The sequence below is a fragment of the Dendrobates tinctorius genome, unplaced genomic scaffold (genome assembly GCF_039654945.1).
Source record: "Dendrobates tinctorius isolate UK_male_01 unplaced genomic scaffold, ASM3965494v1 ptg000046l, whole genome shotgun sequence".
NCBI lineage: Eukaryota > Metazoa > Chordata > Amphibia > Anura > Dendrobatidae > Dendrobates > Dendrobates tinctorius.
In genome coordinates, this window is record NW_027361714.1 from 80958020 (window position 1) to 80972972 (window position 14953).

A 14953-nucleotide genomic window follows, 5' to 3' on the forward strand; every position below is an offset into this window, starting at 1 on the left:
AGACCGTAAGTAGATACCTCACACCACATTACACAGATACTTTACAGGGACAAAACTGATGTTTAGTATTTTGGCTCTGTTCGATTTCATAACAGAACTCAGTCCAACCTCATGGAGAGAAAAACTGGCTCAGATACAGAGGCCATAATTGATCCTGTGGCTGGAGGAGAAGAGGTGGCTGGCCCATCTTCTCCCCCTCCAAGAAGCATGGGTGAAGATTCCTCTCCGGAAAACCCAGTGCCTGCACCACAAACCCCACCACCAAGACTACATCCACAAGCAGGACCGTCTGCTGCAGCACCATCCGTCATACAGGAGGAGTAGGGCAACATCAGCACCAGACCAACTGCCCAAATCCAGGGCTCTCCACAGCCTGCTGGACCATCCCGGCGAGGAAGAAGAAGGCGCCAGATCCCTGCCCAAAATACCCGTACCAATGTTGACACAGGGGTACTGAACTATCTGGCTAGAGTCAATAATGATGATGGCGAGGAGGCGTACTCATGCAGCCTGGCCCGTTATCTTCGGGTCCTTTCCCGTGAGGTGAGGCTACATATTCAAGGATGTTTTCAGATCCTGCTTGATGCAAGCACACACACCAATACCCCATATGAGTTATTTGAATATCTGGAGAGGTGTCAGCTTTCCCCAAAGAATCTGATGTGCCTTAGACACCCCACACACATGCTTGCTCAAGCAGGCTCTGAGGATCCTCAAATACATGTGCCTACACCTCACCCCTTTCCTCCCCCTACCCAACCTTTCCCACAGCAGCCACATATGTCTGCCTCTAGCCAACCTCACCAATATGGCCACTTGTTCCCACCCAGTGTTGGAGGCTGGTCCCAACCTGGTTCGGGACGACATGGCTACTTTGGTGGGTATGAGCCATAGGCCTACCAGCCCCAACAAGAGGCCCCTCTATAATTTCAGTCAGCCCAGTACTCACCACAATCCCAGGAGGCAGTAAACTACCCACATCATGGGTAACAGTATGCCTCCACAAAGGGCGATGGCCAGGTTGGCCAAAGTAGCCAGCAGCAAACACTGGCTTGTCTTCCACCTTCTCCCCCGACCTACCAAAATTTGTAATGTAGCCATTTTGGTCTTGCATAATGGTTTTGTTGTATTTTTGTTTTTCTGAAAATGTTTTATTTCAAAATTTTCACATCGGCAAAAAGGCCACTTTGGGCCATTGCCACATTTATCATATGGCAATAATATGTTTATCAAAACAAAAAAAAATATGACAAAAGTAAACATTTGTCTACTACATTTTACGTCTCTGTCTCAATTATAAAAAAAGGTGTCAGCATACTAACATACGCTTACGAAGGCAATTAAACAGTCAGAGAATCATAAGGGGTTTAAATATATATATTTAGACAGACAAACAAAAAAATTATAACAAAGACAAAGCATGCTCTTGCCAAGAAGTGTCCCCCTCAGGTGACATAAAATAATTTGTGAAAATATCACACACTTTGAGCCCAGAGAGCGGTCTACATTGAGGGTTGATAGATGGTCTCGCCCTACGCACATTGTCCGACCCACGCACAACATCAGCAGAGGAGGAACAATCATGTATCCTGGTGAAGTTATGAAGAACGACACATGCTTTGATAACTTAATTCACATTTTGTTCACTCAGCTGAATAGCAGACTGTAGGACCTGCCATTTGGCACAAAGGATGCCAAAGGAACACTCCACCAGTCGCCGAGCACATTATAGGTGCAAGTTAAAAATTCTGCGACGGTGGTCCAGGTTGCGCCGAGGATATGGCCTCATGACATTGCGCGTTAACTGAAACGCCTCATCTGCCACAAGGGCATAAGGGACTGATTCTTGAGTGGAGCCTGGTAACTGGCGTGGTGGGGGTAGATCCAACTGGTTGGTGCGTAGCCGCCGACCCATAATGGAAGTATTGAAGACTCGAGAGTCTCCCGTCCTTCCATAGGCCCCAATGTCGACAATTATAAACTTGTATTGAGGGTCGGCCAGAGCCAACAATACAACAGAAAAGTATTGTTTATAATTGAAGAATTGGGAGCCAGAATTTGGCGTCTTACGCACCCGGATATGTTTGCCATCAAGGGCCCCAATACAATTAGGAAACTGGCATTCCTCCTAAAAGTCCCTTGAGATCCTCAACCAATCTTCCATCCTGTGCTCGGGCATGACGAGTTGATGGAGTCTTGACCATATTTGACTACATATTGACCTGACCATGCCAGAAATGGTAGATCTTCCAATGAGAAACTCATGGTGGAGGGCGGCATAAGACAGGCAAGTGGCAGGAAGCTGAAGAACAACAGAAATGGAACATTTTACAAGGGAAAAATGATAAGAATACCAGCTACATACATACCAAACTTTTTTTTGTTTCATATCTACTAACACACATATATTTTCTAGCATAATGACTACGTGATATTCACTACATATTACACATAACATTCTGGTATGTAAGTTTAAATATATGTGGTCTAAGATGAGGGCAACAAAATTATTCTCTAAACCAAAACAAAACATACATTGGGCAACACAGCATGAACAGAGAGAATTTGATTGGTTAGTACATACCGTAATGTGAGAAGTCGGTCCTCTGCAGATATAGCTTTGCCCATCCTTGTGTCCTGAAAGGTGATCCCAGGGCTCAGTGTCTCCAAGAGTAGATCAAATGTTGCTAGGCTCATGCGGCAGTATTGGTAAAATTTTTCTGGATGATCCCGCAGAGAAGAATAGAGGCGGTGAAAATTACCTCTTGTGAGTCGCTGCCTCAAAAGTGGATGGACCCACATGTGTCTCTGTTGTGAATTCACTTTCTGGCCTACCTCTGGTTACTAGTGAAGGTAGTGGAGCTGGTTATATTGACAGAGGGGTTGCGAGTTCTCTTTCCGGGCTCCCTCTGGTGGTTACAGGAGGTAATGGAGCTGATCTAATTAACAGAGGCCTGCCACCTGATAATGAGGAGGATGATTGGACATCTGGAGTTTTTGACAGTATTTAAGACAGCCGACTCCCTCTATCCCTGCTGGTGATTTTTTCCTGCCTCCTGAGGTCTTAGTTCCAGCTCAGTCCCTGCATGCTCAAGCTAAGTGTTCTTTTGCTATTGTTCACATTTGATTTGGTTTTGTCTATTCAGTTTTGTGCCAGTTTGCTTTTGTCCTTTACTAGATTGGTGTCACGTCGGCGGTGGTAGCCGCCGCCGTCCCAGCAGCGGCGGGGCGCGCCGACGCCTATACTCACCGGCGCTCGCCACACCGCACTGTGCCCGCCTCCTCCTTGTTCCCCTCTGTCCGGCGCGTGCCTGCTTTGTGCGGGTGCCTTAGGCCATGGGCGCGCGCTCTGCAGGTCTCTTAACCCTAAAAAAAATACTAGAGTAGGGACTGTCCCACAAGGGTTGCCGTGACGTGGCGGGATGGCTTGTACATTATTTTGATCAAAATTATGTTTACTAAATACCCTTATTATTATTATTACCTTTATGCATTATTTGCAGTATATTTTTTACTTTTATATTTGTGTTTTTTGCTTTTTGTTTTCTCTGGTTAATGGTCATGTGTTTATATGCACTTACATTGTGCATACACATTAACTTACTTTTCTCAGTTCAGATTTGTTTTTTATTCATTTCATTGTGCATTCAGTGCATATATGGGTGTGACCGCCCTCTTTCTGAGCTGGGAAAGCCATCCAGTCTGGCCTAAGCTGTTACTAGTGGTTCAGCCGCTCGACCCTTATTCACATTCACGCCACTTGGCAAGTGAAAAGGTTTTAAATACTAGAGTAGGGACTGTCCCACAAGGGTTGCCGTGACGTGGCGGGATGGCTTGTACATTATTTTGATCAAAATTATGTTTACTAAATACCCTTATTATTATTATTATTACCTTTATGCATTATTTGCAGTATATTTTTTACTTTTATATTTGTGTTTTTTGCTTTTTGTTTTCTCTGGTTAATGGTCATGTGTTTATATGCACTTACATTGTGCATACACATTAACTTACTTTTCTCAGTTCAGATTTGTTTTTTATTCATTTCATTGTGCATTCAGTGCATATATGGGTGTGACCGCCCTCTTTCTGAGCTGGGAAAGCCATCCAGTCTGGCCTAAGCTGTTACTAGTGGTTCAGCCGCTCGACCCTTATTCACATTCACGCCACTTGGCAAGTGAAAAGGTTTTAAATACTAGAGTAGGGACTGTCCCACAAGGGTTGCCGTGACGTGGCGGGATGGCTTGTACATTATTTTGATCAAAATTATGTTTACTAAATACCCTTATTATTATTATTACCTTTATGCATTATTTGCAGTATATTTTTTACTTTTATATTTGTGTTTTTTGCTTTTTGTTTTCTCTGGTTAATGGTCATGTGTTTATATGCACTTACATTGTGCATACACATTAACTTACTTTTCTCAGTTCAGATTTGTTTTTTATTCATTTCATTGTGCATTCAGTGCATATATGGGTGTGACCGCCCTCTTTCTGAGCTGGGAAAGCCATCCAGTCTGGCCTAAGCTGTTACTAGTGGTTCAGCCGCTCGACCCTTATTCACATTCACGCCACTTGGCAAGTGAAAAGGTTTTAAATACTAGAGTAGGGACTGTCCCACAAGGGTTGCCGTGACGTGGCGGGATGGCTTGTACATTATTTTGATCAAAATTATGTTTACTAAATACCCTTATTATTATTATTACCTTTATGCATTATTTGCAGTATATTTTTTACTTTTATATTTGTGTTTTTTGCTTTTTGTTTTCTCAGGTCTCTTAACCCTGCAGCGCCCGCCCAGGAGCCTAAGCGCCCAATCAGCCAGCAGCACGGGGTATATCAGGCGTCTCCAACATGGTGGAGACGCCTGATTATCGTGTGCCTTTCCTACGGTATCTTGTCCAAGTGTTTAGGGGTTTCCCCCTTCTCACTCTCTCTCAGTCCTGTACTCCAGTGCCCAGTCCTGTACTCCGTGTCTCCGTCCTGTAACCCAGTGCCCAGTCCTGTACTCCGTGTCTCCGTCCTGTACTCCAGTGCCCAGTCCTGTACTCCGTATCTCCGTCCTGCACCACAGTGACCAGTCCTGTACTCCGTGTCTCTGTCCTGTACCCCAGTGCCCAATCCTGTACTCTGTGTCTCCGTCCCGTACTCCCCTCTCTGTGCCTGGTCCTATACTCCGTGTTTCCGTCCTGCACTCCACTCTGTACTTCCTACTCCCTTCTGCATTCCGTTCTCAGTCCTGCACCCCTCACTCAGTCCTTTGAGCTGCCCCTCTTGGTTCTAGCAGTCGCGGCATCTGTCTTCCGAGGGCCTGCCTCTAACGGCCGCTGTATAGGGGTTGGCACCACCTGGCGCGCTCACCCCCGGGAGCTCCAGTGCCGCGATCCAGAGGGTCCACTCTCGGACGTAACCTACCTGTCATCACAGAATACGTCACAGTATAATCAGGCCATGGACCCTGCTAGCGCCGCGGCGGCCACCCAGAAAGAATTGCTCTTTTTGCGTGAAAATCAAACTAGAATAATGTCCTTTATGAAATCTATGGACACCCGCCTTTCCGCCTTACAAACTACTGATCCGGGGAACGCCCCGTTACTAGCGGGACTCCAGCAGGAGCTCGCGCAGCAGCGTGATGCCCAGTCCCATATTCTGAGCTACATGGCGTCGGTGGACGACCGACTCCAGTCCCTACAGCCCTCTTCTGCCGTTTCAGCCCTACTTCGGGACCCCCTATCCCATCCGCCACCACGCTTGGGGAAACCTCCCAGGTTTAGTGGCGACCCCAAGTTGTGTCGGGGGTTTTTAAACCAGTGCCGCTTGCACTTTGAGCTCCTGCCTCAGCAATACCCCTCTGATCGGGCCAAGGTAGCTTTCATTGTGTCTCATCTTGAGAGGGAGGCCTTAGCGTGGGTAAATCCCCTGTGGGAGAGAGATGACCCGGTGGTATCAAGCATCCACAACTTCTTGGATACTTTTTGCAGGGTATTTGATGAGCCTGGCCGTGTGGCCTCCACCACTGAGGCTCTTTTCAGTCTTCGCCAAGGCTCTCTTACCGTAGGACAGTATGCTATCCGCTTCCGGACACTGTCCTCTGAACTGGGGTGGAATAATGAGGCTTTGGTTGGGGCCTTTTGGAGGGGACTCTCCGGTAAAATAAAGGATGAGCTTGCCGGCCGAGACACTCCTACCACTCTGGAAGATCTTATATCCCTAGCTACTGTATAGATTTACGGTTTCAGGAACGCACACGGGAGTCAGTTAGGGAGAAGAGATCTTTTAGGCTATACCAAGTGCCCATTCCCCGCTCTCCGGCGTCTTCTAGTAATTCCTCTCCTGAACCCATGCAAGCAGACCGAGTAAGGTTGTCCGAGCAAGAACGCAGGGAGAGAAGGACGTAGGGCCTATGCCTTTATTGTGGTGGGGCTAATCATTTTGTGCGCACTTGCCCAGTGCGGCCGGGAAACGCCTCAACCTAGGCCAGGTAAGAGAGGCCTTCCTAGGTGACACCGATTCCTCTCTGCCCCTTACTATTTCGGCTTTAATTGTTTTAGGTCGGGAGCGCAGATCTGTGGAGGCGTATGTGGACTCGGGTGCGGCTGGTAACTTCATCCGGCTCAAAGAAGTGGACCAGCTCCGAATTCCGGTTGTTACGTTAGAGAATCCACGCTCCATCGCCTCCGTGGATGGCAAACCACTACCTGAACCCATCACCATGGTCACTGTCGAGGTGGAGATACAAGTTGGAGCTCTTCACCGAGAAAAAATCGCCTTTTATGTTTTGCCCAGTTTGTCCCACGCCGTGCTCCTCGGCTTACCCTGGCTTCGTCTACATGAGCCCATTCTAGACTGGCGTTCCGGGGAGATCCTCCGCTGGGGACACTTCTGCCATGAACGCTGTCTGTTGCCGGTATCTCGCCCAAGTCAGCAGCAAGCTCCTATTGATCTTCCTGGGCTTCATACGGCTTACCACTTGTACGCCGACGTCTTCAGTAAGAAGGAGGCTGAGACACTACCGCCGCATCATGCCTACGACTGCCCAATTGAGCTGTTGCCAGGAGCAATTCCTCCCAGGGGAAGAATTTATCCTCTGTCTCCGGCAGAAACCTCGGCCATGTCTGAATATGTCCAGGAAAACTTGGCTCGGAGTTTTATTCGGAAGTCATCTTCTCCTGCTCGAGTAGGGTTCTTTTTCGTCCGGAAGAAAGACGGATCCCTTCGGCCACGTATTGACTACCGAGGCCTGAACAGTATCACAGTCAAAAATAGGTACCCCCTTCCGCTGATCCAAGAACTCTTTGACCGCTTGAGAGGGGCCCGGATCTTTACCAAATTGGATCTGCGGGGAGCCTATAACTTGATCCGAATCCGTGCCGGGGATGAATGGAAGATGGCATTCAATACTCGTACGGCCATTACGAGTATTTGGTTATGCCTTTTGGTCTCTGTAATGCCCCGGCGGTTTTCCAGGAGTTCCTTAATGAGATCTTTCGAGACCTACTCTACTCATGTGTCGTCGTATACCTAGATGACATACTCATCTTTTCCCCTGACTTGTCCACCCACAGAAGGAGTGTTCGGCTGGTTCTGCAATGTCTACGGGAGAACAGACTCTACGCTAAACTAGAAAAATGTCTGTTCGAGCAAAACTCATTGCCCTTCCTAGGGTATATCATCACGGACTCCGGAGTAAAGATGGACCCCGAAAAATTGTCTGCAGTGCTCAAATGGCCACGTGCGGTTGGAGTAAAAGCCATCCAATGGTTCCTAGGTTTCGCGAACTATTACAGAAAGTTTGTTCCCTTCTTCTCCTCGGGGACCAAGCCCATCTCTGCTTTGACCCGGAAAGGGACCAAACCAAATGCCTGGACTCCGGAGGCTGAAGAGGCCTTTCTCACCTTGAAACAGTCATTTGCTACCGCTCCGATTTTACATCGGCCGTTAGTCGATAGGCCCTTCATCCTAGAGGTAGATGCCTCCTCTACTGGTGCGGGAGCGGTCCTTTCTCAGCGGACAACTTCTGGTCAAGTGGTGCCTTGTGGGTACTTCTCTAAATCATTCTCTCCCGCGGAATGCAATTATGCAATTGGAGACCAGGAATTACTGGCCATTAAGATGGCTCTGGAGGAGTGGCGGTATCTTTTAGAAGGGGCAGTTCATCCGTTCATAATCTTCACAGACCACAAGAATTTGGCGTATCTTCAGTCCGCGCAAAGGCTCAACTCCAGGCAAGCCAGGTGGTCGCTATATTTCTCCCGGTTTGACTTCAAACTTCATTTTCGACCTTGGGACAGAAACATCAAGGCAGATGCTCTATCCAGGTCCCTACAGTCACCTGAGGTTGAGGAGAGTTCGTCTCACATCATTGAACCTTCCAAAGTTATCACCGTGGTGCCCGTGATGCTCTCTCCCATTCCGCCAGGCAAGACCTTCGTCCCACAGAATAAGAGTTCGGAAGTCCTGGATTGGGGGCATTCCTCCAAGGTTGCAGGTCACGTCGGGCTCAAGAAAACCCTCAGCCTTCTTTCGCGCTACTACTGGTGGCCATCCCTTCGCCAAGATGTGACCGATTTTATGGCCTCCTGCACGACTTGTGCTCTGAACAAGGTACGAAGAAGTCTGCCGTCCGGTCTGCTCCACCCTCTGCCTCCTCCTGAAGCCCCTTGGCGACCGATTGGTATGGATTTCATTACCGATCTACCACTCTCTTCCGGGTGTACTACCATCTTAGTAGTGGTCGATCGCTTCTCCAAAATAGCCCATTTCATCCCGCTGCCCAGGTTACCTATGGCATCTGAGTTGGCCAAGGTCTTCATACACCAGATCTTTAGGCTTCATGGACTCCCTCAACGAATTGTCTCCGATCGAGGGGTCCAGTTTACCTCCCGTTTCTGGAGGGCACTCAGCCAGCTCATGGGTATATCTCTGGACTTCTCCTCTGCTTATCACCCTCAGTCCAATGGGCAAGTGGAACGGATCAATCAGGTATTAACAGCCTACCTGCGTCACTTCTCTAACGCCCATCAAGACAACTGGGTGTCTCTTCTGCCCTGGGCAGAGTTCGCCCTCAACAACCATCCTAATGAGTCCACCACCAAAGCCCCGTTCTTCATGGTTTCTGGCCAGAACCTTGGTGTTCCACTACCTCTCGCTACGCCTTCTGGTGTTCCCGCAGCAGATGCCCTCGCTACCGAATTTTCTCAAGTCTGGAAGGAGACCCGAGAGGCACTTGAAAGATCCAGTATCCGGATTAAGAGACATGCAGACAAGAGGCACAGGGATCTTCCGCCATGCCAATCTGGCGACAAAGTTTGGCTGTCAACTAAGTATATCCGCTTGAAGATACCTTCTTACAAACTGGGTCCTCGGTACATCGGTCCGTTCGAGGTTTTGTGACGCATTAACAACGTGGCTTATAAATTGAAGTTGCCGGCTTCGCTTCGGGTCCCTAACGCCTTCCATGTCTCGGTCCTCAAACCTGTTGTTCTGAATCGGTACCGCTCAGTCCCACCTCCTTCCCCTCAGCCAGTAGGGGCCAATGACGTCTTTGAGGTGAAAGAAATTCTTGCTGTGAAAAAAGTTCGGGGGTGTACCCTCTACCTCATTGATTGGAAGAGTTGTGGCCCAGAGGAGAGGTCCTGGGAACCCAAGGAGAATGTTAATGCTCCTCTTCTTTTAAGGAGGTTTTTGTCCAACCTCAGGAGAGGGAGACGTAAAGGGGAGTACTGTCACATCGGCAGTGGTAGCCGCCGTCGTCCCTGCAGCGGCGGGGCCCGCCGCCACCTATACTCACTGGTGCTCGCCACGCCGCACTGTGCCCGCCTCCTCGTTCCCCTCTGTCCAGCACGTGCCTGCTTCGTGCGGGCACCCTAGGCCGCGGGCGCGCGCTCTGCAGGTTTCTTAACCCTGCAGCGCCCGCCCAGGAGCCTGAGCGCCCAATCAGCCGGCAGCACGGGGTATATCAGGTGTCTCCAACATGGTGGAGACGCCTGATTATCGTGTGCCTTTCCTTACGGTATCCTGGCCAAGTGTTTAGGGGTTTCCCCCTTCTCACTCTCTCTCCTCAGTCTTATACTCCAGTGCCCAGTCCTGTACTCCGTGTCTCCGTCCTGCACCCCCGTGCCCAGTCCTGTACTCCGTGTCTCCGTCTTGCAACCTAGTGCCCAGTCCTGTACTCCGTGTCTCCGTCCTGTACCCCAGTGCCCAGTCCTGTACTCCGTGTCTCCGTCCTGCACCCCAGTGCCCAGTCCTGTACTCCGTGTCTCTGTCCTGCACCACAGTGCCCAGTCCTGTACTCTGTGTCTCCGTCCCATACTCCCCTCTCTGTGCCTGGTCCTATACTCCGTGTTTCCATCCTGCACTCAACTCTGTACTTCCTACTCCCTTCTGCATTCTGTTCTCAGTCCTGCACCCCTCACTCAGTCCTTTGAGCCGCCCCTCTTGGTTCAAGCAGTCATGGAATGTCTTCTGAGGGCCTGCCCCTAACGGCCCCTGTATAGGGGTCGGCACCACCTGGCGCGCTAACCCCCGGGAGCTCCAGTGCTGCAATCCAGAGGGTCCACTCTCAGATGTAACCTACCTGTCATCACAGAATACGTCACAATTGGCCTCTTTTTGCTCTGCTCTCAGAATATGCCAGAGTGCTGATATAGTGGGCAAAGTCTAGTGACTTCAGTATTTTTCTATCAGACATGTTGGGCATTTTTTGCAGGGTTTTTTGCGTGATTGCAGACAGTGTCTTTCCTTTCCTGTCCTGTCTGGTTAGTGTGGGCCCCATCATTTGCTCAGCCTATTTTCCTAGCTGCGTTTGTTTTCATCTTGTCTCACCGACAATATATGTTTGGGGGCTGTCTATTCCTTTAGGGGTCTGCTCTGGGGCAGTTTAGATTTCCCCTTTCTTGCTTTAGGCTTATTTAGTTCTCCGGCTGTGTCGAGGCATCTAGAATCATCGTAGGTATGCTCCACGGCTACTGCTAGTTGTGTGGATAGGATCAGGGATCTGCAATATGCTTAGTTACCAACCTCTCTGGTTTTCTGTGGCTTAGCTTGGTCTTGCTTTCCTCCTCGGTGACCCAATCATAACACGTCTCCTCCCCTGTGGATCCACTATCACTGGGTATGGGTGACCAAAGCAGCGTGACAAAACCCAGTTGAAGAGAACATGCTCAGTTGTGTTGAAACTCAGACTGTCTGCCATGTTGCACATACAACACCAACACACCTAGTCAAGGCAAGGTGACAAATGGACACAATGGAGGCAGCCACCTGTTCCAGAGCCAATAAATAGGGTGCAGACTGATGACTTAAATAGTTAGCAGGCCTCAAAACCGTTAAATGTCCATTTTGCAAGCCTGAGAGAAAATCTTGGCATACGGATTACATACGGATGCTTACATGCGCAAAATACGTGACCACACCTTGATTGCGGATGACATACGGAGCACTATTTAGGGGGCATTTCTCCGTATTACGCATGTAAAATACGGACCGTATTTTGCGTCGGTTAGTGTGACCCCGGCCTTAGCGTGAGCGTGATGCAGCGAGCAGCACCAACTAACAGAATCCTTGCTGCCTGACATTCTCGGTGACCGTTTACTTGTCAATATAACTTGTCACCAACAAAATGACTCCACACTGTGTTCCTAAATGTCATCCTCTCTTATCCCTTAGCAAACACCCAGAAGGGGAGGAGAGGAGTGACATCACACACATGTGAGCAGATTCAGCCCGTATTTACTGCCACAGTACTGTGAGCTAGTTGTACAGTAGGTTTTTTGTGTCAAATTTCAGTAGCTGCTCCCCCTAGTGTTTAAAAGTGGAAATACCAAACCTTTTAAAATTATTTTTCATGATTTACAAAATAATAATTGATAATATTTTTAAGAACATTTTAACATTAATTTTTTACATTTTTTCAATTGCTGAGAAAAAATTTTTTGACAACACCTTCCCTTTAAGGGGCTCGCCCATAACTACCACACAGTGCTGCCTTGTTATAGTGATACTGACTATAGTCTCATTCTGGGTTCTGTAGTATGTAGTGAAGCTGACATTGGTTCAGTTTTCCCTATAAACCCAAACGAGACTGACAGAGATCATATTTACACTGTCTTCAAATACTATAAAAATGTGGTGGGGCTGATATCAGTTCACCTTGCACTAAAAATACTAGTAGACCCAAATGAGACCCTAAAAAAGAGAAATAGGGATGAAGACATATCCATGTTAGTGGTGCTACACCTTAAATATTTCAAGTTATATTTTAGCCTAATAATCTCACTTGTTGCTGAATCTAGGTTTGTTTTTATGTAGAAAAAAGACTCTAAATCCATTAAATATTGGTCTTCTGTTTTAACACAAAATGTATAGGTCATAGTATCTTAATATTTCTTGATTAAGCTTTCAATTATACAAATGTTCCCATTGATTTGTTTTAAAGACTCTAATTTTTGTTTTTTTGCAAAGATTGATTTTCCTAATCAGTTTTATGCCATATTAAAATTAAAATGCTGCTGTAAAAAACACACTTGAATGATCATCCATTAAAACATCGTAAATTACTCAAATTCAATATATTTTATTCTCTGTAAAGAAATGAGTACAACTTTAAGCTCACAATTAGAGGACACTGTACAAGAACCATATTATGTGTCTATGATAGTTGAAGTGCTGATTAATTTTAGTGCTAGACCCTAATCACACACCATAAACTAAACATAATGAAACTATTACACTGTATCTAAAGGTAGTGCCATCTTACATGTATGGATAAGTTTACCAAGTTTATTGGACAATTTTCTTTTTAAATAATTCTTTCCCAAGTTTATATTTTCTTTAGTTTAATAATAGCATGGCTAGATAGCCATAGAAACATGACATGCTAGGAAATAGTTAATGCCTTTTGCACTTTAGCTCTTTGACTTGCCCCATGCTTATTTACTAGAATTAAAGTATATATAATGCATAATTACATTTGACAGTTATTACGACGTTCAACCAGCACAGCCATTTCTCAAAAGTGATTGGAAGTGAAAAATAACACACAGCTATGAATCAAATAGTCCTTTCGAGATCTGCTGTCCATTCTGATGGAGCAACACAGCGCCGTCATGACCAATACTACCAATTTACTTCCCCACCACACTAAGGGTTCTACTCAAAGAGCTCACTTTAGAGCACCATTTTATAACTGAGATAAAAAAAATCTACATAAGTTGAGTAACTTTCTATTTATTGTAGGTTGTATTACTTATTAGATCAGATCTTGTTTTACAGCCTGTATTAGCGTGCAGAGCTGCATTCATTATTCTGAATACTATTATTCTTAAAGCTCCTAGTTGTCCCTGCTGGTTCATTGTCTGCTCAAATCTTCATCACGTATTTTATATATTGAGAAGTGTATAGTAATAAACCATTCCTCTGCATTATAGGAGCTTGCTGATTGTTTCCATTAAGGCTATTGTCACACTATCAGTATTTGGTCAGTATTTTCAATCAAGCCAAAACCAGGAGTGGGTGATAATGCAGAAGTAATGACGTGTTTCTATTATACTTTTACTCTGATTGTTCCACTCCTGGTTTTGAAGGTCACATTCACATTGAAGGTGTGAATGTGGCCTTACAGAAAGTGGCTCCGGGACATAATACAGGTGTAACTTTGGGCTAATAAAATATAAGTAATACAGAGTATTTATAATGCTGCTATATTTTATAGATAAATTTATTTATAAGCTGTAACTGGTGCTCGTACGTGAACATACACTTTACATGGACGGTTTTAACGCCTGTGGCTTGTTTAATGTGCAGGTAAGAGATTGCTTTTGATGAGATTATAGGGAGTCCACAATAGATGTCTCCGGTGATTCTAGTGACTTGGTCCAACATTATGTGACATTAGATGCATTGTAACGCATCCATCAATCCTATTATACATGTCCTTTACTTATAATTCTTGTAGTGCTGGTTTCTCAACGGAATTCTGGGTTTTACTAGAGAAGGTCAACAATGTTCATGACAAAACACTATTTTTATGTACATCGTCAGATAACTGAGCTTTTAAAAGGTACTTGAGAGTCATCCCCTGGATTTGTAGGCCAAACAGCACAGGCTGCATCATGTGGCAGATTGTAATCTAATAGCATGCACATCAATATGATGGCTATTTTTGACAAAAGTTCTCCACAATAATTGTGTCCTTGAGTCTTATTCCTTAGTAATAAATCTGCCAGTCGTCCGTCTTCTGTATAAGAGTAAGCTCTTTAGGTTGGTCTTCCAGGTTAGATATCACTAGATTTATACATATCTGATAGAAGCCGTGTGATAGGAACATTGCCAATAGTTTTCTTAAAAAAAACTTCCTCTATCGTGGATGGACTAATGGATCGTAAAGCTGGTAGGAGCAGAAGAAGTTTCCCGAACCGGCAGGGCTGTGTAGGATACCTGTGAAACACAATAGCTGTTTAGCTGAGTGATATATATATATATATATATATATACATACAGTACATATATATAATAGATAACCTGTACATGATTTTTTTAGACTAAAAAATTGAATATACATGAGTACTGAGCATACTATTTTCGTTCTCGCACTTCACTTTTTTTTCCTTATCATTGCAAGAGTCATGCGTTTTCTTTTACTTTAACATTTACAAAGTTATATTGTTTTTTTTTACAAGTTATAGTTTTGAATGACTCAGTTCATTTTTTCATATAATGTACTGCAAAATGGGAACAAAAAAATTCCAAGGAAAATGTAAAAAGGGTGTGAGTGGGGAACACAATTTCACCTGTATTTTGTTTTTACAGCATTCATTGTGAAATAAAAATGACCTGGCAACATGATTATTCAGGCCAGTACAAACAGTAAAAGCAATCTTGCATAGCTTTTTCAGTGGTTAACCTCATACCAACATATGACATACTGGTGCGCCATATGCTGACTTGCGAAC

At 45.8% G+C, this 14953-nt stretch overlaps 1 protein-coding gene across 1 annotated transcript in view; it reads right to left on the minus strand.

Annotated features, from left to right (window-relative positions):
• Positions 1-12552: 12552 nt before the first annotated feature.
• NR2E1 (nuclear receptor subfamily 2 group E member 1) overlaps positions 12553-14953 on the minus strand; it is a 100889-nt gene continuing 98488 nt past the window's right edge. Inside the window, exon 9 of the mRNA XM_073576059.1 lies at positions 12553-14438. Within this exon, the coding sequence (XP_073432160.1) occupies positions 14276-14438 (163 nt within the window). The 3' untranslated portion in view covers positions 12553-14275. The remainder of the gene's footprint in view (positions 14439-14953) is intronic.